The following is a 27,103-nucleotide window of genomic DNA, read 5'->3' as shown; positions in this document are numbered from 1 at the left end:
GATTGTTGTTCTCATTCAGTTACTAATCATGGGTAACCACACTGGAAGCTTGTATAGTAATTCTGAGAGCCTCCTACAGCATCCATCCCAGTGTTTCAAACCTCTACATTGCTGGTTGGACAGTAGACATAGTGCCACATGCCTGTCAGTCTTGCCTGAGAAGGCTGATGCATGAGGAACCCACGACTTATATAAAGCTCCAGTGGAGATGGAATCAGGAACTGTTCTTCATAGAGAAATGTATATGGCTCCCCAAGGAAGCTCGGCTGCTATAAGCATCTGCTTGTAGACTCCATTCTGACCCGCCTCTTGGTCCTTCTCAAATATGTCCACTAAGCCTTCGCCCTGCTCTCAGAGCTTGGTTGACCTCATCTCTGCAACTTCTCTGTGTTTGATTTTAAGACAGGGTCTTGCTGTGTGACCCAATCTAGCTTGGAACTCACTCTGTAGTCCAGGCTAACCTCAAATACAAAATTTTCCGGTCTCAGCCTCCAGAATACTAGGGCAGCAGATGTGTGGTTGCATGCTGGCCTTCTCCTCTGCAATTTCTAATGATGGTCCATCTCTGAATTCTAGAATATATTGTCTCTAATAATTAGTGCTGTCTCATGAAAGGTCAGAACCATGGGAAGTGGTGCCTATAACTAACCAAAAGGCAATCTGATTCCAGCTAAGGCGATCTTAGGAGTGAAGGTGGGGTCAGATCTTGGAGTTAGTCAACCTGATGATGCCATCCAAGAGGCTTTGGCAATGGCTAGAACCCCCACCTGATATTTAAATGCCACCTACTTATTAATCCTGCTCCAGCAATGGCTGGAGTCTCTGCTTGAACCCTCCAGCTTTATAAGCAAACAAGTCTCTACTCAATATTCAAAACCTGCAGATTGTAGGCTGTGTAAATTGTGGATGAAGAGGAACCTCTGTGTGGGGCTAAGTACTCAGTGTGGGAATACTCAGTAGTGTTGAGAACCCAGCTTCGCACCCTCAGGGCTTCCTTAGTGGATGCCCATGGGAGGGGCAGTGGATGGCAGTCATGCCCAGGCTTGTTCTCATGACAAAGGAGGAACACCCCACATTTGACAAGGAATGAAAGTGCTATGACTGAAGGATCTGTACATACCTTACAACAAAAACCATATTCCTTTTTTTTAAGGTTTACTAGATTTTATATTTTGTACAGGAGTTATATTTTACGTTTTAAAGTAAAATTTAAAGTAGTTTCTAAATTACTTAAAATTTTAATGATTAAACTTATCATCCTGGGCTGGCAAAATAGCAGGTAAAGGTGTCTGGCACCAAATCCAAGGATCTGAGTTCAAACCCCAGGAGCACATGATGGAAGGAAAGAACCAACTACTGAAGGATGATCTCTGACCTCCACACCCCTTGACACCCAATAATAAATGCAGTTTCTTTTTTTAATTTGCAATCGGGTAGAACATGGTAATGCACAGCTAGAAGTCAGGGTGCAGAGCAGGAGGGCCTTGAAGTCAACCTGCTTAAATAGTGAGAGTTCCTGACCAGTGAAGGTTACAGGGCAAAACCTCATTTTAAAAACTAAAACAACAGCTAATAACAGCAAAAATCAAGCAAAACAACCTTGAGTCCTAGCACTAATAACTTTTGGTGATCACAATGCTATACTTCCCAAGTTTATACTAGCATGACCTCATGCTCAGACAACCCGTCTAAAAAGAATCCCTTGTCTGGTAGAAGAGTGATGCTTCCCAGCATGTAAACAATCACCCTAAAATATCTACCACATGGGGCTGGGGCTGGGACACAGATGATAGAGTGCTTGCCTAGCACCCACAATGCCTTGGGGCTTCAGCACCATACGCCTGTGATCCTAGCAATCTCGGGGTATAGGCAGGAGGATCTGAAGTTCAAGGTCATATTTTACCACGCAGTTCAAGGTCGGCCTGGGACACAGTATACCTTGTCTGAATAAGTAAGCAAATAAATAAATACTTTAAGAATAGACAAGAAGCCGGGCAGTGGTGGCACATGCCTGTAATCCCAGCACTTGGGAGGCAGAGGCAGGTGGATTTCTGAGTTTGAGGTCAGCCTGGTCTACAGAGTGAGTTCCAGGACAGCCAGGGCTATACAGAGAAACCCTGTCTCGAAAAAAACAAAAATAAATAAATAAAAATAAAAATAAACAAGAAAGTGCTTGAAAAGCACTTATATAGTATACTGTCATTGTAGAATTTATATGTTTGCTAAATTATCTTAATTACCATGTTTAAAAATACTGATGTAACTAACTGGCTTACTGGTTAAAAGCGCACCCGGCTCTTGCAATGATTCACGGTCAGTTCCCAGCCCAGATCAGGACCTCACAGTCTCCAGTGCCAGGTATATCTGGCACCTCTGGCCTCTGGGAGCCTGTGCGGTACCCACACAAGATGCATAATTAAAATGAAATAACTCTCTCTAAAATCCCAATAAGATTTCATATCCTGGATGAAACTACATGAGTTAAGGTCACTGTTTGGATATAATAGAGAAGTCCATGAAGACTATTTCTATGTTTCAATTATAAATGGCTTATAGGGGAAAAGTACAGGTGGTCGTGTCAAAAGGTGCCTCTGGTCAGCTACCTGGAAAAGACGACATTGGGATGGCAAGAACCAAAGGGACCACACAGTCCTGAGAGCCGGCTTAATGGTTACCAGTGTACTCTGAGAGGTTCTGTCAGCACCTGACCAATACAGACGCAGACATTCACAGCCAACCATCAGACTGAGCTGTCCCCCAGTGGAAGAGCTGGAGGAAGGACTGAAGGAGCTGAAGGGGATTGCAACCCTATAAGAAGAACAATTATCAACTAACCAGAGCACCCAGGGCTCCCAGGGACTAAACCACCAACCAAAGAGTACACATGGAGGGATCCATGGCTCCAGATACATATGTGGCAGAGGATGGCCTTGTTGGGCATCAATGGGAGGAAAGGCCCATGGTCCTGTGAGGGCTCGATGCCCCAGTAAAGGGAGGTGGTAGAGGGGTGGGGCAAGAGTGGGTGAATGGGTGGAGGAACACCCTCATAGAGGCAAAGGGGAAGGGAGTGAGAGGGGGATCAGATGCGGGGGTTAGTGGAGGGGTAACTGGGAAGGGGCAGATCATTTGAAATGTAAACAGATAAAATGATTAAAAAAAAAAACAAACAATGCACGTTACACAAAATAAAGAATCACTACCAAAAAATAGTGCACCCTGCTCTTGCGGCTGATCCACGTTCAGTTCCCAGCCCCTGCCAGGCAGCTCACAATCTCCAGCGCCCCACAGCCACTGGGGAACTGTGTACAACTGTCTGTTCCTTGTCTTCCACACTGTCACTCTTCACTCCAAACGCGTCTGTCTGTCACGTACCTACTGTGCCGGGGTGGAGGTGGTCAGAGATGGCGCGTCATTTGGGCTACAATGGTGATTAGAACCCAGCTGGGAAAACCTCATGCACACAGCTGCACCGTCCAAAGACATGGGTGCTACGGCAGAGTCCTGCAGCCGTTGGACAGTCCTCAAAAGCCTCAGGTGGGGCGGGGCGGGGCAGAGATGGGTGGCCCTTAGAAGTGGGATAGTGGAAGGGGTAAGCAGTAATGGAAGGAAAGCCATGGTATCCTAAGAAAGAAGGAAAAAAAACGGGACAAGCCACCAGACATAATAAGCTCATCCAGGCTGAACGTGGGTCACGTGGGGGTGTGGAGCAGGGAGGAGGGAGGGGGGTGGGGGTGGGGGTGGGGAAAGGTAGGGGAGGGTAGGGGGTGGGAAGGTGGGGGGCTGGAGGCCAGAAGCTGGGGCATGCTCTGGACCAACTAACTGAAGCTTTCATTTGAAAGCTTATTTTGGTGTCAACAACAATAAATCCATGGGAAGATCTTTACAAGCTGTCAAGGAAACAACTTTCTCTTGATGAATGAGCATTGCTTTTAATTCTCTAAGCGGAAAGCAGCGCTGCAGAGGCGAGCTGGCAGGCTATAAAATGCCGCTGATATCCTCCAGCAAGGGTTTAGGCAGCCAATACTGGTGCCAATCTGTTTACAACGTTTTCCAAACCAATTCGTCTTTCCAGGTTTATGGTCACATTAGTGCCAGCTTCTAGAAAGAGCAATTATTCAATCGTATTCATTCACAGCCTTTAAACCCAGTATTCAAATATCTCATTTAGAAGCCAGGCATGACAGTGCACACCTGTAATCCTAACAGTCAGGAGCTTGAGGTGGGCAGATCCCTTGAGTTTGGGAGCTGGAGATCAGCCAGAGGAGCACACAGATTCCCTCTAAGAGGGTTAGAGCATCACCACCATCACTAGGGAGAGTCATCTAACAGTTTATAAATTTACAGTCCCCTCACCATCATGAAAACCCCCAACAAAAATAATCTCCCCCAAAACAACCATAGGCTGCTCACTCTCTCCACAGATTCAGTGCAGTTGTTATTTACTGTTTATGCCTGAGAGGTTCAAGATATACAAGCTCATCTTTAGGAGCCCAAAATGTGATTTTTGTCAGTGCAATCATTATAAAATGTAGGATATAATGGGATTGCTTGTCTGTAGCAGTTCAGAGGGGAGAAGGAGAGAAGGGAGAAAGAATTGCCAAGTTCAGATGTCTACTCCATCAGTAACTGCATCCTAAGAGCCCCAGGGAGGACTCAGGACATCCTCCAAGATGTCTTCTCCCTGAGGTTTGCCACATTGCTTCTTGATGAGGTCACTCCACTGTCTTACGCCACTTCCTGGCTTGTTTTTGTTGTTGTTGTTGTTGTTTAATTTTGTTTTGGTACAGGCTATAAAAGAATGTTAACTTTAAACAAATCTTTACTTCTTAGTCCCTTTAATCTGTTCAAACAAATTTTCTTTAATGACCTTGCTCATCTTTACACTCAGCCCTCGATTCTTACCTCAATTCTCAATTCTCAAAATTTCTGGGGAAAAAAAGTTTCAGAGCAAAATTTTGTCAAATCAACTAATATCAGTTAGGGCCAGGAGTAGTGGAAACATGCCTTCAATCACAGCACTTGGGAGACTGAGGCAGGAGGTTCTCTATGACTTTAAGGCCAGCCTCGACTACATATCAACATCCAAGGCCTATTATTATTAATAATAATAGCAACAAAAACCAAACAACAATAATTAAAAAAAAAAACCATGAGGAGCTTATTAAAATGGAAACTAAAGTTTCCAGGCCTAGGTAAACTGAACCAACCATCCCTCAAGTGTGGACGATAGAAATAACAATAAAATAGAAACCATAGATCTTATGACGGTAAGAGAAGGGGAAGCATGAGGAATCCAGGGCTGGCGACAAACACTTGGATGCAAATGTGAGGACCTGAGTTCAAATGCCCAGGAACCCAGGAAAAGTACAGTATCTGCAAGCCCAGTGTGCCTGCGTGCCCGCAGTGAGGTAGGCGGCAGAGCAAGGGGATTCTTAGAATCTATAAGTTAGGCTGGCACTTGCAGCTGCAAAGAGCAAGGACACCACACTTAAAACAAGGTGGACAGTGAGGCCCCACAATCGCTCTCTGACCTTCACAAGCACACACACATGTGCAAACTCATCACAAAAACACTGCACTCACATACATCACACACATCATATACATACACTACATACATACCACAACATACACAAACACATATACCACACATACACACACCATACACATATGTAAAAGCTATATATACACAACATACACATATGCACCACACACAGCAAACAAACACACACACACACAAATACACACACACACACAGCATTACAGTTAGAGTCTCACAGTCACTTAATTTGACAAATTCACTTAATTTGACACCCTCTCTGGAAAAAGCTCCCCAAAGACGTTTTGAACAAGAAGCCAATGGTCCACCATACTTTCACGATTTATTACTTAGAACACTTTGGTTCAAACACCAAAGTGCTGATTTGTTACCCACAGTTCTCAAAGCTGTATTTTCCAGTTACTTTCCTTATTAAAATTATGATGAAAAAACAGATGATGACACAATGGGCAAAACTTGGGGCAAAGGAGCTAGAGCTAGGAGTACCAAAAACCATAAAGTGCTGGCACAGCCCTCACTGTTGGAGAAGTGAGCCTAGACCTGGTCCGGGTCCTCAGCTTTGTGGCAGCTGGTGCAGAGAGATGCCACCTCTGCATCTGCCGTGCACCGTGACAGCTCCTGCATTTGTTCAAGAGAACCGTACCCATTCTGATACCTAGACTGCGCAACAGTTCCTTCCATGGATCCTCACTTTCTAACAACAACCAACTCTAAAGGAGGAGAAATTCATTTTGACTTATGACATAAGAGACTTCAATCCGTGGTCAGTCCTTGGTCAGTCGTCCCTGTTGTATTGATGGCACAAAAACAGTCTGGAGAATGTGTATGCTAGAAAAGAAGACTGTTCACAGCATGGCAGCAAGAAGAGCCACCAGAGTCCCCAAGACCACCCTGTCTCAGGTGCCCCCATCCTCTAGCGGCCTCCCACTGGGCTCTAGTGGTCCCTCCATGGGTTTTGGAGAAACATTCAGGTTCCAAACTGTAACAAAGTTGTAACAGTTGCCCATGAGGGAGGAGCACTCCTCACTACCTAAGACAGAATTCTTCAATCATGTAGTTTTCCAAAGTTGACAGTACTCTGTTCAGTGTTACACCCTGGGGTAAGAAAATACCAAAGCAGCATGCCCTACAGATGAAAGGGGGCTTGAAGATCAATCAGACAAATCTTGTGGAAGACACGCTTTTACAGACCGAATGGCCTGAGAAAACATATAGAACTAAGAGGTGGTAGGGCCAGGCCAGCTGGCACACTGATGTCTTAGTTGTGTAAAACCAACAAAGATTGGATGACCTACACACATGCTAGCATCCAGAGGGCAGCATGTATTTAACCCCAGGCTTTTCAGTTCACTGTCTCATTGACAGATCTTATCTACCAAGATACAAAATGACTTCCTGTTGTAGTCTGCTACAAAACAACACAAATATCACTTAGTTGCAATAAGCAGCAAGTGATATCTTTGTTTTAAAAAGCAGTAACTCCTACAAATGAGGGAGACGGTGACTTTTAGTATTTAACAGACAAGCCAATCTAAAGCATCAGCTTTTTCTGTCTCTCCAAGACAGAGCTCTGAAGGCAGTACCACAGAGCACAGAACTCCAGGGCTGGACATGGTGAACAAGAATGATGTGTTTATTAAATCCGTATGTGAGACCAACACTTCAAAGTTAACACCTTGAAGGATCTGAAACACCCAGATTTGTTTCCAGAAGTTAAAAGAACAAAGCAAACTTGACCCTTGGGGTATTTTTTTTTAGCAAAAATACGCTTGCCTTTTAAAAATTTGTTAAGCAGCCTGTGTTGGGGATTTAAACGATGTTTTAGGAACACAAAATCCTGTCTGGGAGTGTTTCAATCTAAGCAGCAGAAAACCCAAATTAAGAAAGGCACAACTAGGCAAGAGCTTTCTGTTTGGATATAACTCCCCAGGCACTGAAATCGCTCAAAGCAGTGTCCAGGAGCACCAGCAGGAGCCTCCAGTCACCCTGACAACCACCTAGCGCTGGAGGCAGATCCACTGTCTCCAGAAATGATCATCACCAGACACAATGATCATGGATTCCAGGCCAGGCCAAAGATAACGCAATGTGCTCATTTGGTTTTGCTTCAGACAAGAGATGTTCTTTAATAAACAATTCTGCTACATTAAACATATTGTGTCAACAAACTGTGGGGCTTTTCCCATACACGAAACCCTGTCAATTACTCACCTACCACAGAAAGGATGAGAACCATATATTTTTCAAAGTTATTAGATGCACACCCATAATTTCAGAAAGGACTAATTATAGTTGCTTATTAAAGATGTGTCTTATGACAAGTCCATGCAAGCTAAGATTTTATGAGAAAACCATTTGTTCTTTGTTTCTTTTCTTTTCTCCCCCACGGGGTGGGGGGGCTTTGAATGGTGGAAATGTTTTTGGGGGAGAACATATAACAAGGATGCTTGCCTTTAGCCCCGGGGTATCTCATATGAAAAGCAGTAAGATCTTAGAGAAGGAAATGTCCCTATAGTGGGGAGATCTGATTCACAGAAAATGGTTCAGCAGTTGCAGCTGAAACTCACAGGGGGCTAGAGACTCCAAAGCTACACAAAAAGATGCAAATCTGCAGGCTCGGTTTTATTCTGGGATGGGGTATTTTATCACATGGGCAAAATGAAGGAAGCACTCCCGTTCTGAAATTCTGTGATTTGTCTGCATGGCCCAGGCAGCTGACTTAAGACTACAAACTAAATCATTCAAACTTAGGTTTCTTACGATGCTTAAAGAGCTACCTACCCTCTCTATCTTTTTTTCCATTAGTCGGGGGGGGGGGGGGGGAAGGGAGTGTCACCCTATCTGCCTTAAGTGGACAGTGCAGAGAAAAAGAGTTTAGAGCTGGCATCAATCATTTGAGAAAGGACAGCCACAGTCTTGGAAACCCTAAACTTTTACTCCAGGTATTTAAAGGGGAGGGACCTCGGAGTAGGTGGGTGTGGCCTAACAGTGCATCGCTATTTGGCTCCATTCTCAACACTGCGAAATTGTCAAATGAGCTTAGTAATCATCACTGCTTGGTTATCACCGCGTTTCTGTGATGCGAGGCAAGAAAGGAGTGAGTTGTTAGTGTTTGGGATGTCCTTGTCCCTGGAAGGTAAACCTTAAAGTACCGTTTCCAGAGAGCTTGGAACCACCCAAACCACCTCGCTGAGTTTGCTACATGAAGTTTTAAGGAGTTTGCCTTAGGTACAAGTATCAAAATGGACGTTTCCGCTTGCTTTCAAACACTGAAGAAAAGTGTTTCTTTAAGCGTTGAAATATTTTTGAGGCAGGTGGATTTCTGAGCCCGAAGGCAGCCTGGTCTACAGAGTGAGTTCCAGGACAGCCAGGGCTACGCAGAGAAGCCCTGTCTGAAAAAACCAAAAACCAAAAAAGAAAGAAAGAAAGAAAGAAAGAAAGAAAGAAAGAAAGAAAGAAAGAAAGAAAGAAAGAAAGAAAGAAAGAAAAGAGAAAAAAGAAAGAAAGAGGAAAGAGAATAAATAAATAAATATTTTCATCAATGTAAATTCTGGGGTATTGAGATAATACTTTGGGGTAGAATCCAAGAATGGGGGAAGTGGGACTGGGGCAGTGGAGCCAGAAAGATAGAGGAACCGAAAGTGATGGAGCTGACTCCACTCCTTTCTCACTGCAGGGAGAGATAGTAAATATATCCACAGAGCAATCTGAAAGTTAACTCAGTAATTGAGGGGTGGGCAGACTCAGCAGCCCCAGCTCCAGCCCCAAGCAGCCTGGGGTTCCTTTCCCCGTCCCCCTCTGCTTCAAGCTCCGTAACTTAGCACTTCCCGCTCTTCTGCCTTTTCCGTGCACATCCACCTCCTCCCTCCTCTTCGAGGTTCCACACAGGCCGTGACACAAACTAAGCCCGCCTGTTACAGCGCACACTTCTGATTCACCACTGCCTCGGGTTTGCAAGTAACGAAAGGGAGGGGCTCCGGGTTTGGAGGAGAGGCAAGGCGCGGTCCAGGGCCAGTCCACCCTGGGGACAGCATCCTAGGTCACAGTCTACCCCGATGACAACCACCCTCGACACAGCCCACCGATCGAGTCTCTTGGCCTCTCCTCCTGACCGCAGGACACAGCGGTGGGGACCCTCGGGGTCAGAGGGCTGCGCTCCTGGGAGGTGCGCCCCGTGCTGGCAGCTTCTGGCCTGTCCCCATCTGGGGATGTCCCCACCCTCACTCCACCCCCGCAGCCCCGGGACAAGTGGCCCGCGGCCACCACCTGTCGGGGTGCGGAGCAGCACCCGAGTAGAGAACTGCTCGGCTTTCACCCCCCGCCGAAGTTGCTCGACCCAAACTTTCCAGCCGAGGCTCCCAAGCCCGCGTCACGCCTTACCTGGGGTGTGGGTGGCAGTGCCCTCGGACACCAGCGGCCGCGGGTTCGGATCGTCGGCAGCAGTCGCCACCGACCCAGGCAGAGCCCGCTCGGGAGCATCCTCCTGCCGGGCCCGAGCTCCTGCCATTAACAACGCATCTTCATCCGGCCGCTAGAGCTCAGCCCGCCCCGCCGACTGGGGCGGCGACAGGAGGGTGTGTCCCCGCTTTGACTTCGCTTGCTGCACACCCCGGCGCCAGGCTGCGTATTTTTCCTCCGACAAAAAAAGAAACACATTTTTTTTTTTTTTTTTTTTTTTTTTTTTTTTAAAGAAAGAGCAAACGAGCGATGAACTTCCTAGCGTTATTATGTTTTTGGTGCCTGGCTCTCCTCACATATGTCTTGAGAAAGAAAACAGGAGCTGCACTCAAACCATGCAGCTGTTGATGTTGAAACTCAACAGAAGCCAGGACCGGAAGTAATGACGCTTGCCTGGGACCTCAGATTTGGGAACGGAGGCATGATAGTCGGGAGTTCAAGGCCACCATCCACTAAAAAGTTAGAGGACACTCTGAGCTCCCCGAAACTCTGTCACAACATGAACCAAAACTCCAGGGCTCTGAGGAAAGGACTTCTGGAATCTGGTAGCAGAAAGGTACCTGGAAATTGCGCTCTTTTGCCCAGCTGGAAAGAGGAAGAAATATGAGTTTGCCAAAGCTCCCCCTCCAGGTAGGCTTGGGATGAGCCTCATCGCGGACTCAGCCCGCAGCAAAGTCATCCCAGGACTCTAGGTGCTCCAGAGGTTTGTAGCTCATTACAGGCTGGCCCAAATCCAGACACTGGGAAATTTTCTTCCACAGCCGAACTGGCTTCTCTTTTGGGGGGCAGAGGAAAGGACCCTGCTCCCCCAGGCGCAGGAGTTAAGCATTGCGAAGTCACTGCTAAAACCGCTATTAGTGTTAACGATCAGTTCCCAGTTCCGTAGGCTCGCATTGTAAGCACTGCCAATGCGATGCTTGACTCTCTTTCCTGTAAAAGGCAAACGTGTGGGGGTGGGGAGGCAATTTGGCTTCCTAATTGGCAGCTGTTAGGCTTTCCCTGATTCAGGGCAGCCTTGAGCCCAAGGACTGTCAGTCAAACACTCTGCCACTCTGAACACAGCACAGATGCCTTGACGAAACTACAGAATGGTAACCAAAGTTGTTTGCTACAGCGCCTGAGGGTACAGCCCCAGCCTGGAGTGTTTTCGGTTTGCTATCACGTGCCCTGTAACTATAACCAGCCCAGAGGAAAAGCCCTTCACCTGGTAACGCAAAAGCTATAGTGTTGTCTTTGGTGTGAACACACACCATCTGAATGAGAGCTGTAATTGGTACACGACCCCCCTTCTCTAGCCGTGGAAGCAGGATGTTTGGCTGATTGGTGAGCCAGTCGGGGAGGCGCCATTGTGTTTCCCCTGCTCTGGTGTTACAACCTTAGGTCTGGTAGACGTTTCTCTAGGTCAGTGGTAATGATGTACTTTAATTCCAGCAACTGGAAAGCATAAGCAAGAGGACCTTAGTTTGTAAGTTCGAGGCCAGCCAGGTCTCCATAATTCTAAGCCAGTTGGGACTACATAGGAAGGCCCTATCTCAAAATTTAAAGACGAGAAAAAAAAGTCTTCTACACAATTTTCTTAGAGTTTCTTTTTTCTTTTTTTTTAAATATCTATTTATTTCATGTTTCAGAGTACACTGTAGATGTCTTCATAAATACCAGAAGAGGGCATGGGATCCCATTACAGATGGCTGTGAGCCACCATGTGGTTGCTGGGAATTGAACTCAGGACCTCTGGAAGAGCAGTCAGTGAGCTAAACTGTTGAGCCATCTCTCCAGCTCTTCCTAGGGATTCTATTGCTGCAATAAAATAACATGACCAAAAGCAAGATGGGAAGGAAAGGGGTTTTTTGGGGGGAGGGTGGTGGTGGTGGTTATACTTCTGAGTTGTAGTCTATTACTGAAGGAAGTCAGGACAGAAAGTCAGACAGATATAAACCTATAGGCAGGAACATGAAGGGGTTGGCCAGAAGAGAGAAGGAGGGAGGGAGAGAGAGAGAGAGAGAAAGAGAGAGAGAGAGAGAGAGAGAGAGAGAGAGAGAGAGAGAGAGAGAGTCTAGGTACAGCAATCAAACCCTACCACTCTCTCTCAAAAGCACCAGCCTTTGAATCTGATGGACACAGCAGACTCAGATGGCTTGATTCCTTCTGAAGACATACTGTCATTAACATACAGACTACCAAAGAGGAGAGAAGGCAGCAGCCTCAGCAGAAAAACAAATTTGTTTCTGTGTCGAGTGGATAAGAATCTCAGTGGCGTCTGTCCATTACGTCTCAGACTGTGTTGCAGTGAGCACCACTCAACATCCTTTACCCAGCGGGGAATTCTAGGCTCACCTCCAGAAGGGCTTCCAGTGAATCCTGTCCGTGTTTCGTTCTTTCATGGGGCTGTGTGACTGCACCAACTTTCAGTAACAATCACGGAAGACTTGAAAGGCACTCTGAAATCTCTAGACCCGAGGTGGTTCTGCCTGCTGCTTCACAGTAGCAAATCAGTTTCTCTTCAGAGCCATCAGCCCTCTCCTGCTTGTTCACCTGAGGAGCTTCCAGTGGCCAGAAAGCAGCCACGCCCTCTGATTCAGTGGGGACTGAAGCTCTACAGCTCAATGAACGGAGATGGAAGGCTCACGTTGAGCCTTGAAGTATCTGGTTCTAGGCCAACCAACGTCAGTGGCTGACTCAAAGTCTACGGTACATTTTGATAGCAGCCCCAACCACTGCTAACTAAATCCTCAGGAGGATGTTCCGCCTGTCTATTCATCTGGCCAGCTGCTTTTTAGGGTAACAGGCTGTATTAAGTTCCCACTGCCCTGTTTCTTATGCACTCAGTCCCTTGATCAAAAGCAAGGCCATGAAGGCAGAAACACAGGCAGAGTAGACAACTCGGTGTCCACACCATGAGTGTATTTCATGGAAGAAAAACCACTCCACCACAATCACCCTGTAATTAGGTAGCTACCTGCTTCCCCAGGGAATGATTCCACACTGAGGCACCAAAGCTGGTTCCGGCTCATTAGGTTAGAACACAACAGTAGCAGCCAGCTGGGCTCTGGAGAAGGATAGCTGACAGTCCTCTAACAGTGACAGCCTCTTTGTCCCCGCCTGTATTAACCACAACTTCAAACAAGCTCTTCTTCCTTTGCTAAATTCTTTGAATTCCTATGCAGCAAGGCACAGATTTCTTTTCTCATCTTACGGACTATGTTTGCAGTTCTTCATTCTGTTCTCCAGACAGGGTCTACTGTATACCAGGCTAGCCTTGAGCTTGCTAGATAGCCAAGAATGACCTTGAACTCCTGATTCTCTGGCCCCCACCTCACAAGTCGCCCAATGACATGAATATGTCACCATATCTGCTTCTTTTTCAACTTATTTGCCAACTTAGAATTATTCCAGAGTTTCTACAAGCATTTACTGAATGCATAGTGTGGCAGTTTGAATAAAAATGCTCCCCCCCATTGGCCCATAGGGAATGGGACCATTAAGAGGGGTGGCTTTGTTGGAGTAGATATGACCTTGTTGGAGAAAGTGTGTCTCTAGGGTCAGGCTTTGAGATTACAAGAGCTCAAATCACACCCAATGCAGCTGCCTTTTCCTGCTGCCTACAGGTCCAGATGTGAAACTCTTGGCCCCTTCTCCAGCACTGTGTCCGCCTGCATGCTGTCCTGCTTTCTACCATTACAATAATGTGCTAACCTCTGAAATGGTAAGCCATCCTCAACTAAATGTTTCTGTTTTAAGAGTTCCTGTGGTCGTGGTATCTCTTCACAGCAATAAAACCCTGACTAAGACACTCAGTATGTGCCAGGTATGGAGAACACTGTAATAAAAAGGGCAATGTTTGTGTTTAAGAGAGAATGGTAATTATTTCCCAGCACTGCTGTGCACACACAGGAAGAAGATCTAAGCCAGGCAGGGAGCAGAGCGGACAGCAGAGACTGCAGGAGGTAGTTTTGTTTTGGCTGAGTTCTGAGAGGCTCATTGAGCAAATCCAGGTAGGAAGGGGGCTAAAGGGCTTCAAAAAGGAGGAGCACACTGCATAGGCGTGGGTATGAAGGATTGCAGGTCTGAAATGCTATGAAGTTAGCTGTGAGCTTAGTGCTACCTTCTGCTTTCAAACCATCTTCCACTGTCTTAGTCAGGGTTTTCCTGACGTGAACAGACACCATGACCAAGATGACTCTTATAAAGGACAACATTTAATTGGGGCTGGCTTACAGGTTCAGAGGTTCAGTCCAGTATCATCAAGGCAGGAAACACAGAAGCTTTCAGGCAGGCATGGTGCTGGAGGAGGTAAGAGTTCTACATCTTCATCCCAGGGAAGCCAGGAACAGACTGGCTCCCACTTAGCTAGGAGGAAGGTCTCAAAGCCCACCTCCACAGTGACACACTTCCTCCAGCAAGACCACACCCACTTACAGTGCCACTCCCTGGGCCAAGCATATACAACCATCACACATCCCAACTTTGTTCCAATCTGTTTTTTCTTTTTTCTTTTCTTCTTTTCTTTCTCTGTCTCTCTTTTTTCCTTTCTCATATTTCAAGTGATTCCAAATTTAGAATCACCAAGTTGTGTGTGTGTGGTGTGGGCATGGGGTTCAGATGGCTGCTTATGGGCATGCCATTTCAGCCCTGGTTATTCAAGTCTTGGCCTTTCTTGTTGAAATGTGAAATTTATTTTTTTCTTTATTCCCGACTCTGAGATAACAAAATACCTTTTTGATAATTAACTGGAAGCAGGTCACAGAACCTTCCATCACATTCTGAGTTGTCATCCAGTAGGAAGTTAAATCCTAATGGGGTAGGACTACAAGGAAATTGACTACCAGGGCTGCAGGGGGATCATTGAAAATGAAAAAGTAGGAAATACATTAAAAATGGGAGTTGGGCTGGACAGATGAGTAGTGAAGAGCACGGACTGCTCTGCCAGAGGTCCTGAGTTCAATTCCCAATGACTACATGGTGGTTCACAGCCATCTGTAATGGGATCCAATACCCTCTTCTTGTGTGTGTCTGAAGACAGCTGTAGTGTACTCATATAAATAATAAATAATTGTTTAAAAAATGGGAGAGTCCCACCGACTGCTCTTCCAATAGTCATGCGTTCAAATCCCAGCACCCACATGGTGGCTCACAACCATCTGTAGAGAGATCTGACACCCTCTTGTGGTGTCTGAAGACAGCTACAGTGTACTTACATAAAATAATAAATAAATCTTTTTTAAAAAAATGGGAGAGTCTTCTTAACTGGTACATATTACAGCTTGCCCAAGGGTCAATGTGGAAGGAGCCGACTGGAAGTGTTGGTGGTACGAGGTGAACACTGAGCCCTCCAGGACAGGTGGGTAAGTGTTTCCAGCCGCTCAATTAAATTATCATGGTTTTGTATATTCTGCCTTGGGATGGGAACGTGGGAATATGGGAAGTAGGATAAGTAGGTGGACGGGGGTGTAGCTTAATAGTACAGTACCTGCTGAACATGCAGAAGGCCTAGGGGTCAATCCCTAGCAATGAGGGAAGGAGGAAGGAAGGAAGCAAGGAAGGAAGGACAGACGGACGGAAGGAAGGAACCTAAGATACAGTCAATCCCTACCCTTAAGCAAGTTCATATGTAATAAAGAACTGAGAAGAATATACAAAAATTGCTTATTTCTAAGAACTTAAACACACAATTACAAAACTATAGATTATTAACTTAAAACCCCAGTGTTTCTATTGCTTCTCTCAATCCACTATTGTCATCAGTAAGTGCCATAAGCAAAGGACAGGTTAGGTTATACTACTTGGTGTTTTGGTTTGGATTTGGTCATGATTATTTCTGAGCTATCTTAAAACCTTATTATAGAAAACCAAAATAATCAAGTATACATTGTGCACATAAATGTCACCACACAGTAATCAAAATAATCTACAGCAACTGAATGGGTTCTCAAGGTAAGGTGATCATATTCCCAACAAAGCAAAGATTGCAATAGAAACCAAGGTCCCTCCTCCCAGCAGAGCTGCTCTCCTGAGGGGATTGTCCAGCACCAACAACGGTCAGCTGCTGGGTAACCTCTGTGTGGGATGGGACCTGCCTATGTGCTTCTGGGTAATCTTTAACATTATAAACCTTGTACAGAAAACAGGATTTTGTGAAGAATAGCTATCCCAGTGAAATCCTGGTATAAAATACCAGCTGCCTTTTGTGCACACAGCTTTTAGTAGTCTTCATTTAAGTCAGACTCAGAATAACAAATACATTTCCTCTCATATGCAGAACCTAAGTACATAATCCTAATGAGACATTAGCTAGCAGATGAGAGGCAGTGAAGAAGAAACAAAATGTACTTACTCTCAGTTTACAATTTGTATTATTTGTGACAGGGTCTTAGTTTGTGGCCCTGGGTGACGTAAATATGTAAACCAGGCTGGCCTTGAGCTCAAAGATCCACCTGCCTCTGCCTCCCCAGCTGGGATTAAAACTGTGCGCTACAACACCCAGGAAGTTCTCATAAGTGAGATCTAGATTTCAGTGTGTGTGTGTGTGTGTGTGTGTATGTGTGTGACAGAGAGAGAGAGAGAGAGAGAGAGGGAGAGGGAGGAGTGTGGGCAGAAGTGGATCTGCGTGTGGGAGGAGGATGGGGAACAAAGTGAAGGAGCGAAAATGAACAAGGTACAATGAGATATATTATTATTATATGTCACGATGAATGCTGTTATTTTGTGTGCTAGATAAAAACCCCAATAAAATGTGGGGGGAAGGGGCTGTGCAATGAATGGCTCAGTGAATACGGGGACTCACCGCCGCTGCTGCAGCCGCCTCCGAGCGCGACTGCCTGACTTGGATTTAGAGAATCCTCATGGCGGGAGAGAACTAACAAGTTGCCCTCCGACCGTTACAAGTGTGCCTCCGCATAAAAAACATTCAATCACAAAAAACCCCAGACCAATTTCTAGCCATCTGTGGTGACTCACTTAGCAGTGCTCCAGCTAGCCTCACTGTGGCTGTGATGAGACACTGGCCAAGGGACGGGGAGGAGGCGGGCGTGCCTCCGAGGATAACCTTGAACTCATTTCCTTGCCTGAGTGTCTCAAGCGCTGGGATTCCAGCTGCACACCCAGCTGTGAACCCAGTGTCTGCCTGTCAGACCTGCTAACAGCAGCAGACAATGAGTCTCCCAGTATCTGCGCGGCATCGGACACTTTCCCATCGCTCTGCAGATATTTTGGAGTGGAGTGCAGTGCACAGGTACTTTCAGACTTGCTGGCCCTAACACGACTGCTCAGACAGCTCTCCCCCCACCCCCATTCAGAAGGGCCTTGTTCCTAGCGGGCCTTCTGTTCCCGACATAGTGCTGTCGGCTGCCCCACCCAGCTCTACTTGCTGGCGTTCATCACAGACAGGTAAGACACAGTGTCCCCCCTCTTCTCGCTTGCGCTGTAAGCACATCAGCTGGACATCAGCCTGTGGCGCACAAGGACGGTACCAGACCAGTGAGACAAAAGTGCTTGATGGCCAGAGTGGACGGAGAAGTAACTTCCAGAAGATGTCCTCACCTCCACACACTTGCTCTCATTCTTACACATAAACACAATAATACATGATAAATAATAATATGGACCCCAAAATAATGGAATGACCGTATTTAGTTGCCCTTAAATAGCAGTGAGCTCCAGGGTGTAACAATGGGGGACAGAGATAGAGTCAAGTGGGGGCTGTGGGCGGAGAGAACACTTGTATTGATTGCAGCTCTGCCACTAATTAGGGTGAGTCACTTAAACTCATTTCCATCAGGAGAAGGGAGAGAGCGCTTTTATCTCTATCTAAAGAAAAGCCGGAACTCCAGGGTGCTGCCTCCTGGGGTTATGGCTATTCTTGGGGAGGCAGAGGAAAGGCCCCAAGTGCAAACACCAAAGTGCCTACACCATAGCTGCTGCCAAGTGAGCACCTTCATCTCTTCAGGAGCCCCTCTTCTAAGTCAGCAGCACCCTCTGTGCCCAGGACCTCAATGAAAGGATTATGCTCTGAAAAAAAAAATGAAGGAAAGGACTGCTAAGCATAAAACCACTACAAAGGCCACTGTGCCAAGAGTCTTGGGTCCCCAACACTTACCAACAGGGACTTTCACAGAAAAGAAAATAAAATTGCACTACACAATCCAATGGATCATCATCAATTTTTATAGGAAATAACCTGCTGTGAATGACAGAATTTTTGATCAGAACAAAAATCTCTCAGTTCAATATGATAATCGTCAAGTCAATTAAAAAGGAAGGTCAGATGTTCTTAAAAAATTCTCATTACAAATAGGTAGGAAAAAAAACCCTTAATTTAAATGAGTTTTAAGATTATTCTTATTCATTAAATGTATTCTGAAAATAACATCATGTTTTTAGAATACAAACAGTAATTACTTGGTAGTATCCACAAACTAATGACAATTTATTCATTCACCAATGAATGGAACTTGGTATTGCATTTTCTCCAAGCAGCAAATTTAAGATTCCTACTGTCTATACCACCAAAACCAAGAAACTTCTACAAACAAACAAACAAACCACCAAGCCATCAAGCAAAATATTTTTAATTAGTAGGCTGATCATAAATAAATCCACATAAAAGGTTTAACAGACTTACAAAGTTTCATGTTTCTTTGTGGACTCAATTCATAATATGTGTTAGTCAACCTCATTCCCTCACTGTGACAGAGTTGTCATCCAACAATGCAGCACAGTTTAAGCAATTCATATTCTTAGTTACATTTTACATTTTCTTTACAAATGTAACACTTATGTACATTATATATATTTTTCTATAATTCATGTACTGTAACTCTATTGTCTTTATAGGGAAAGTGTTGAATTCATTTAATGAACATGAATCATTCCGGTTAAAAAGTAATTCATACAAACGAGGACCACAGTGCCACTGCTCTCTGGCATCTCTTGTCAGAGTTCAAGTCCAGAAATGTCAATTGTATGATGACTTTATCTAGTTTCAGATTATGACATGTCATTCCACGGTTCTCGGGTCTGCTGGCTGGCAGAAGAGTGAGCGCCGCACTGCTGCTCTCCTGAGCGGATGCAGAATCCGACTCCGTCCGTCTGTCCGTCCGTCGCTGGTTGCGTCCGTGTCCCTGGAGGGGCTCTGCTCTGCTCTGCCTTGCTCTCTCTTCCCCTCAGACAGAGTGATGCTCATCGTGTCTTCTAACAGCAAATACCTTGTGTCCCCTGTGTGCTTCCTGGGTGGGTGGAGCTCCGCCCGCCGGCTGTGGAGCGGTTCATCTGACATTGTTTACTTCACTTACAGATTTGCTGCTGAATGTGAATCAGAAACTCATAGTAGGAGAGCGCAGCTTCCGTGCGGTCTTCAATCAAATGCTGAAAAAAGTCTGTTTTGGCAGGACTCTCATCTCTGAAAAGTAGAAAATAGCACTTACCTATATATATAATAATATATATTATTATTATCAAGAAAAAATATAGATTGTGGATATCACTACTACGTGGACTTGAGGAAAGTCTTGAAACTTTGCTCTGAGGAGGAGCCCCGGAAGACTTACTTTACCATGTGAAGGACAGGGCTTAAGGGTCGGCTGTCTCTAAGCCAAGTCACGAAGGATCTAGTTCTCTCCGATGGAAGTGTGTCTAGCTCTGGGAGATGTGTCTGGTAAAAGAAGTATAATTAGAAAACACATCGCACGGTGACCCCGAGCACACCCTCCCCCTTCAGGCTGCATTCTTTTAGAAACTGTAACAGAACAGTATTTAATCCCATGAGCGTGTGCGACACACACAATCTCCAGGAATACATTCACAATGAACAGCTTTTGAGAGAAATGACTTCCTGTGTAATTTAACTAGAACAGCTATCAACCAGCTCTCCTAAGAAGTCTTAAAACCCTTTCCCATCTCACAGATACTGGGGTAGCAATGGACTGGGGCTCCCGGGGCCGCCAACTGCAAGCCTGCATTCTGCCCCAAGACCCAACAGCAGCAACCACATGAACGGAATTTCCACAAGAAAACAAGTGTGCTTATTGATAAGTATAAGGATATTTTCTGTGACTCCTGCATTGTTCTAGACAACCCAGCAAAGCCTGCATAAACTGGTGTGCCACTGGGACTCTGACTATTTTCCTATTTCTTCTAAGGCAATATTCAAATGAAGGCAGCCACTACGCTGCAAATTCACTTTAGAATTATACATAACTTACTAAAAAAAAATCACATTCCAAGAATTTAATTTTTCCTTGATTTTTTTTTAAAAAAGATTTACTTATTTTGGGGGGCTGGAGAGATGGCTCAGAGCACCGGCTTCTCTTCCAGGGGATCCAGGTTCAATTCCCAGCACCCACATGGCAATTTACAATCGCCTGGCATGCAAGTCCTAGTTAGTGATCCAACACCCTGTTTGGGTCTCTGTGGGCAGCAGGCAGACATACCTATGGGTAGACACACATAGACAAAACACTCACAACATAAAACAAATAAATTAATTTAAAAAGGAAGAGTTCCCTCCTTGCGCCTAGCAGGAAAAGGGACTGACTTATGTCTATGGGTGCTTTCCTGCATGCATGTCTGTGCACCACATGCATGCATGCACTGAGGCCAGGAGAGTGTTGGATCCCTGGAGCTACTGATGGTCGTGAGTTGCAGTGTGCTGTTGGGATCAACCTGGGTCCTCGGGAAGAGTAGAGAATTCTCAGCTGCCCTGTCTCTTTAGGCCCCATCTTGGAACTGCTGAATTATCATTTATTTAATTCATGTCAATACTTAAATTTTTTTAAAATAAGATTTTCAGGAGTGTTTCTGTAGATCTGTTTCTGAGAGTGTGCAGCCCTGGCTGGCCTGGAACTCACTGTACAGAGCAGGCTTGCAGTGAGCTCACAGAGGTCTGCCTGTTTCTGCCTTTGCAGAGCTGGGATCAAAGGTCTCTACCATTACCACACCGGAATTTATTTATTTATTTGGTTGTTTTCTGTTTTCTTAGTCAGGATGTAGCTGGGCTGGCCTTAACCTCCTGATCTTCCTTCGCCCATCTCTCACTGCTGGGATTATGGGTTGACACTACCACACCTGGCTCAAGAAAGACAAAACTGAAAGGACAGATGGCCAGACTCAACACTCAGCACTTGGAACCACACTCCTAGGGCGTCCCACCACATGTCAGCACCCGGGAGCCTAACTCCCAGGGACCCCAATGCCTTAACTTTAAGGCTAGGCTCAAGGAAAACAACCCACTCTGTAAAACTTACTGGACGCAATAGTGAGATGCCCACTCTACAGCCCCGTACTTTGCATTTCCCCTTAATTCCTACACAATCTCGCACTCTCCCCCTTCCCCGCCTCAGCCATCCCATCCTCCCTCTGGGCTCTTGCCCACTGGCTGTCCTTGAAGCATATTTTAATGAATCCCTTCTCTGTTCATGTACCTGATAAATAACATTTATAGTCACACCAGCAACCTTCTAGACTGTCTCAGATGGCAGAAAGGCCAAGTAGCGTGTAACTCCATCAATATCCAGAATAGGTAAACTCATAACTAAAAAGTAGTCTGATAGTTGTCAGGAAGGGGGAGGGGAAACTGGACAGAAAGGTTTTCTTTCTTGAGTGTAATGGGAATGTTTAAAATTAGACAGTGGTGCTGGAGAGACCAGATAAAAAGGGAAACCAAGGGCAGACAGAGCCCCTAGAGCCTGGGCTTGTGTCCTGTCAAGATGCACAACACAAACCAGCCAGGCCCTGCAGCTGACTCCGCAATCCTCACGCTCAGGAGGCAGAGGTGGAGAGACTGCTGCAGGTTCAAGGCCAGCCTGGAGCACGCAGTGAGTTCCAGGACAGCTTAACTACATGCAGAGACCCTGTCTCAACAACAACAACAACAACCACAACACAATCAACCCCATCTCAAAACAAACACCCCCCCCCCAAATTAAAACAAAACAAAACAAAAAGATCACCTAAGATATCTACAGACCCAATATTCCCTTTTGACAGCAATGATTTCAAATATGAATGTCCGAATATCCTAAGACATGCTTATGGGCAAAGCACATATGACATTTGACTTTAGCCTTACTCTCTTTGTAGGTACAAGCACACACCCTTTGAAAGGATCACAAGAGTGTGAACCCTGAATACAGTCAAAACGTGTATCTAAAACAGTGATCTAGAATAGTGATGAGTCCTTTGATTCCACTAGACAAAGTTCTGATCTTATTTTCTAGTGTTCCTCACCAACAACCCTGCAGTCTCACTCGTGGGAAGAGGTGCTCCTTAGAAATCCTCCAAACAGCATGCCTCAAATGGCTTCAAGCTAGTGCGAAGGTGCACTGGTGCGCTGAGCCCCAGCCCGCACCGCACCTGCAGGCAAGCCTTTCCCTCCGCAGCCCTGTCCGTCAGTGCTCACACCTAACCCCGTAAAATCCCCAAATCTGCTTCCCACCAACTCATCCTGAAATCCGTGTGCATGTGTGTCTGCTGTTCTAAGTAACTGTACCTGGCCCCCCAGCCACTGACAGCGTTTGTACAACACTGTAAATCTATCTCACGATAATCCAGCTGTGCGCTTCAAAACGGTGAACTAAGCCAGATGCCACAAACCACGCCTGTAATCCTAGCACGTGGGGACAGAAAGACTGCCAACCTGGGGCCAGCCTGCTCTACAGAGTGAGTCCTAAGTTAGCCCAGACCACATAGGGAGATCCAGTTTTAAAAAGGGGAGGAGGAGAAAAAGGTAAACTTACAAAATGTTTATCATAAACAACAAAAACAATAAATCAACATACATATATAAATAAGATAAAACTTAATAGTGCAAAAACTGTTGACACAGTAAGTTACTTTCTCCAGGCCTAATGTCCGCCAGGACCATCGCAGCTCCACCCATGAGGACAGACAACCTTGGCATGCAGTCATGCACAGTAGGCAGAACCACACACTGGCGAGTCAGGTGAGGTAAATACGCTGCGTCTGTTAACATTTGTGGGTAGAAGGACCCACACCCTCACCTGGGCTCCAGCCACCAGTCTCTCCTGCCGCCCACCTGGGTGCAGGTACTGAAGAGTGTGAGAGGCGGGTTAACTGAAGGGGATTCCATGGTTACGTGTCCTTCAGGGATGCAGCTGTTCTTGAGTCACCCATACTTGTGTGTGTAAACCCGCACGTATGTTCCTATACGTAGGCCGGATGCATTCACTGCTCAGGAAACTAGCCTGAATGGAACGCGTGCTGTGTCTGTCTTCAGGGTCCTACCCCAGACACAGACATCTGTTCACCTCTTCCCAGAAAAGTAACACAACATAACAAAGTGCACTGACCATTTTCTGTGGTATTGATGCGAAATCAGGGCACCCGAGCACATTCTCTATGAAGTTACTGTCGCAGCCTTTGCCAATCCAAATGTAGAAAACCTGAAACATAAGGGAGGGAGGGGGCGAACCAGAGCATCAATCCCCTAAGTGAAAATCCATTACAGCTATTTTGGTTATCATATATATATTACACTGTCTCAAACACAAACTCTAACAAACATAAAGGGGAGATAGAATTAGAACATTGTGAACCTAGTTCTAAGGGTCAAAAGCAGGGGCTGGTGAGATGGCCCACTGACCACTCTCCCGAGCGTCCCGAGTTCAAATCCTAGCAACCACATGATGGCTCACAAGTATTCGTAATGAGATCTGATGCCCTCTTCTGGTGTGTCTAAAAGACAGCTACAGTGTATTTACATATAATAATAAACAAATCTTTGGGCCGGGGCAAGTGTGGCCAGAGCGAGCAGAGGTCCTGAGTTCAATTCCCAGCAAGCACATGATGGCTCACAGCCCTCTGTACAGCTACAGCGTACTCATACACATAAAATAAATAAATCTTTTTAAGAAAATAAAAAGAATCGAAAGTAGTTCCCATTGTCTTTGCTTACATTTTAAGGCTTCTTGTAATATTTTACGTTCTTCCTCATTTAAGGCATATTTATTTAGGGGCTGGAGAGATTGCTCAGAGGTTAAGAGTTTCTCTGCCCTTGCAGAAGACCCAGGCCTGGCGCCAGCATCTACATGGTGGTTCATAACCATCCGTAGCTCCAGCACCAGGGAGCCAATGCTCTCCTCTGACCTTTCCAAGTACCAGGCATGCATGTGGTACATGTACATATATGTAGACAAAATACTCACGTACATAAAATGAAATTTTTAATAGTTTAAAAATGATTGTTTCTATATGTGAGTGTCTTGCCTATATGAATGTCTGGGTCCCTCTTGTGTGCAGTGTCCAGAGGCAGGCCTCCTGGAGCTGGGAGCTGACTCAGTGACCACCGGCTTTCCAGCCCTTTAGTTCCCGAATAGAGCACACTGCTTCAATAAGACCACCTGGCCCGCCTTCCCACTCACTCACTCTTCCCACTCCCGAGTTCTCTGGTGTGTGCACTCGTCTTGACTATTGGACACCTTGCCACCACTCCTCAGCAACGAGTGACTTCTCTGACCCTGGCGATGGATGTAAGGTGAACTACAAATTCTCCAGCTCCATTTGAATGTTATGATTCTGATGGTAAGGTTCTTGATGGTAGGAATTTCTTTTCTGAGTATATCTAACTCTTTTACTACTTTATGCTAATGTGCTGTCCTACTATAGAGTCTAAGCACAGATTCCTTTTGTCACAGCTGATTATACCCTGTCTGCTAGGTGGTAACAGGGCCAGGCTGGGTGCTCTGTCTGCCAGTCAGAGCAGAACCTTGGTTGGCAGTGATGCTTACTGAGCCGCAGTCCATGAGGAAAGCGCCTTCTCTGGTCAGTTTCTCTGCAGACAGTTTCTGAAGAGGCGGCTGAGGTACTACCCTGTCATTAACATGAATGGCTCCCTGAAAAGGAAAGGTAGAACTCAGCCACAGAGCAGATCATTGCTATCAACACCAGAATGAAAACGGTGCTGACGGAACACCATGGGTTCCCAGCAGGAGAAAGACGTTCAATGTGTTCAGGCGGAAAGGTGAAATGCCAAACGGGTCCTCTGTCTCCTCCTCTTCCCTTCGGAGGTCAGGGTTAAAATCTACCACAGCTGACTGCCACGTTTTACAACACAATACCATGCATGGAATGAATATTAAGCCCAAGAGTACAGCCTGAAGACAAGGAAGACAAGATACTATACAGCTGTGTGTTTAATTAATTACTAGATAACACACCTGGTTTACTATGTGACTAATGTTGCACTCCAGTCGGTCATATCACAAACTGCAGCAGTTACAACAAAATGCAAATGGAGATCACTCCAGCATTTAGCTTTGAATCAAATACTAAAACCAAACTCATGTTGCGTTCCTTCCCACAGGCTGACAGCATCTGAACGTCTCTCACGTGCCTAGATCTCCAAGTTCCTATTTGAATGTTTGGCTCCATGGACAAGAGCATGGAAGAACAGACCTAAGTTAGGCGTGGCACGAGGACAAGGGTCAACTGCACTCGTGCACATACCTCATCTGTCAGCCTGTCTATCCTGTATAAGTTGGGATGAATCATCTTCATCAGATGCACAAGCGGCTGCGACTTCATCTGGCACATGGCGTAGACACGGTCATCCAGACGCGTGCTTGTACCTGTTCTGAATGCTTTCTGCAAGGAAGAAGACACGTGAAGCACATGCGTAGGAAGAGGACAGCCAGCAAGCAGTCCCAGGCAAAGCTCATCTCGAAGTCTACACACTTGGTTTCAAGACCCAGCTGACCTTTAATAGGTAAGGAAGTAAATACATTTCTCTGAACTATCCTGTCCTTGTGGGGAAAACAGAAACATTCTGCACGATGTTGTACCTCACAACACCTGTCACAGGATGCAACACTGGGAAGAAAGCAGTCAGTAAACCTTAGACTTTTCCCTTAGCAGAGAGCTTTGACCACATCCTAATCCATACGGTTTAGTCAAGGGAAGGAGAAAGAACGTATGCTTTGACAGGAGCCATGGTGCCTTGGCACACCCCACACTTTTCCCTTAGGTTTCAAAAGTCTTAAACTGCAAAGTACATAATCCTCTAAGAATTGAAAACAACAAAGATTTCATTTCTTTGTTTACCTGAGATTGTAAGAATCTGATAGAGAGAAAGGAGAGGAGAGAGAAAAGAAGGGGTGGGGGAGAACTACCTGTTTGAGAAGTGCCAGAACGTAGAGAGGGAGCAGCTTGAGGGAGCTGGGGGCTGTCAGGGTGGAGCGGGGCACACTGGACACTGCTGAGCTGTAGGCGGACAGGGGGTCCACCACAGCATTCACCAAGGCGTCCCTGGCATCCGACAGGCTCGACGACACCGAGCGATCCACAGCTGCGAAGTGACCAGAGCAAGAGTGCGCTCAGCCTCTGGGCTCCAGTGAGTGCTCTCTGATAAATGTGTGCTCATGGAAGTGCACACGTGCGCAGAGTTTCTTCTACATACTAAAATCTGGGGGAGGTGTAGTGTGGATCAGTGACATAATCCTTAAGTCCTTGGCTCAATTCCTGGTACGTCCAGTGAGATGTGACAATCAGGGTCTGTCAGTAATGCTATTATAATTTTGCACCAAGTGAGTAAAATGGCTGCTTTCTCTAGTGTATGTGAGAACACCAAGGGTCACTGCATGTTTATTCATGAAAGAAAACTCATTAAAATCAAAACCCTCTGCAATGTTTCAATGGTGAAGGCTTCTTTAGGCTTCAGAGTGAAATATACTTTTTTGAGTGTAGTTCTACAGAAGCTATGCTTCAAATACAGTGAGATCACCACAGCAGTGAGGTTCTCAGTCCCCGTCTTGGCAATCTGTTCTCCATAAATTCCCTTTTGCTGTATTTGGAGTACTCACACCCTGTGATACTTAGCATGATGGCTTTTAAAGTCACATTTGCATATTCCTGTTCACAGCTGAGTTGTATTCTATAGTGTGGATGTGTGACACTTTACAGATTAGCTGAAGGGGATCTGGTTTTTACAAATCACAATCCCCCAGTAGATTTAAACTAGGAATTAATTTTTAAATGTAAGAACAGTCTAATTCATCCTATAATAGATAATAATGCATTGAAAAAAAATTTTTTAATTGAGAGATTGCTAAGTTAAAAAAAGTAGGAAAGCCTCAGCTT

At 45.7% G+C, this 27,103-nt stretch overlaps 2 protein-coding genes across 5 annotated transcripts in view; both read right to left on the bottom strand.

Annotated features, from left to right (window-relative positions):
* The window catches only part of Mcub (mitochondrial calcium uniporter dominant negative subunit beta), a 69,534-nt gene extending 59,360 nt beyond the window's left edge, over positions 1 to 10,174 (bottom strand). Inside the window, exon 1 of the mRNA XM_052179257.1 lies at positions 9,941 to 10,174. Coding sequence (XP_052035217.1) covers positions 9,941 to 10,039 — 99 coding nt within the window. The 5' untranslated portion in view covers positions 10,040 to 10,174. The remainder of the gene's footprint in view (positions 1 to 9,940) is intronic.
* Positions 10,175 to 18,566: 8,392 nt separating this feature from the next.
* The window catches only part of Sec24b (SEC24 homolog B, COPII coat complex component), a 74,600-nt gene continuing 66,063 nt past the window's right edge, over positions 18,567 to 27,103 (bottom strand). For all 4 annotated transcript variants that reach the window (XM_052179250.1, XM_052179251.1, XM_052179252.1 and 1 more), the window contains 6 exons: positions 26,137 to 26,312; positions 25,475 to 25,612; positions 24,757 to 24,861; positions 23,320 to 23,412; positions 19,561 to 19,664; positions 18,567 to 19,412 (listed from right to left, as the gene is read on the bottom strand). In XM_052179250.1, the coding sequence (XP_052035210.1) occupies positions 19,298 to 19,412; positions 19,561 to 19,664; positions 23,320 to 23,412; positions 24,757 to 24,861; positions 25,475 to 25,612; positions 26,137 to 26,312 (731 nt within the window). In that variant the 3' untranslated portion in view covers positions 18,567 to 19,297. The remainder of the gene's footprint in view (positions 19,413 to 19,560; positions 19,665 to 23,319; positions 23,413 to 24,756; positions 24,862 to 25,474; positions 25,613 to 26,136; positions 26,313 to 27,103) is intronic.

Source organism: Apodemus sylvaticus, chromosome 4, assembly GCF_947179515.1.
Source record: "Apodemus sylvaticus chromosome 4, mApoSyl1.1, whole genome shotgun sequence".
NCBI classification, from domain to species: domain Eukaryota; kingdom Metazoa; phylum Chordata; class Mammalia; order Rodentia; family Muridae; genus Apodemus; species Apodemus sylvaticus.
The sequence above is the reverse complement of the archived record's forward strand: the minus strand, read 5'-3'. Positions and strand labels throughout refer to the sequence as shown.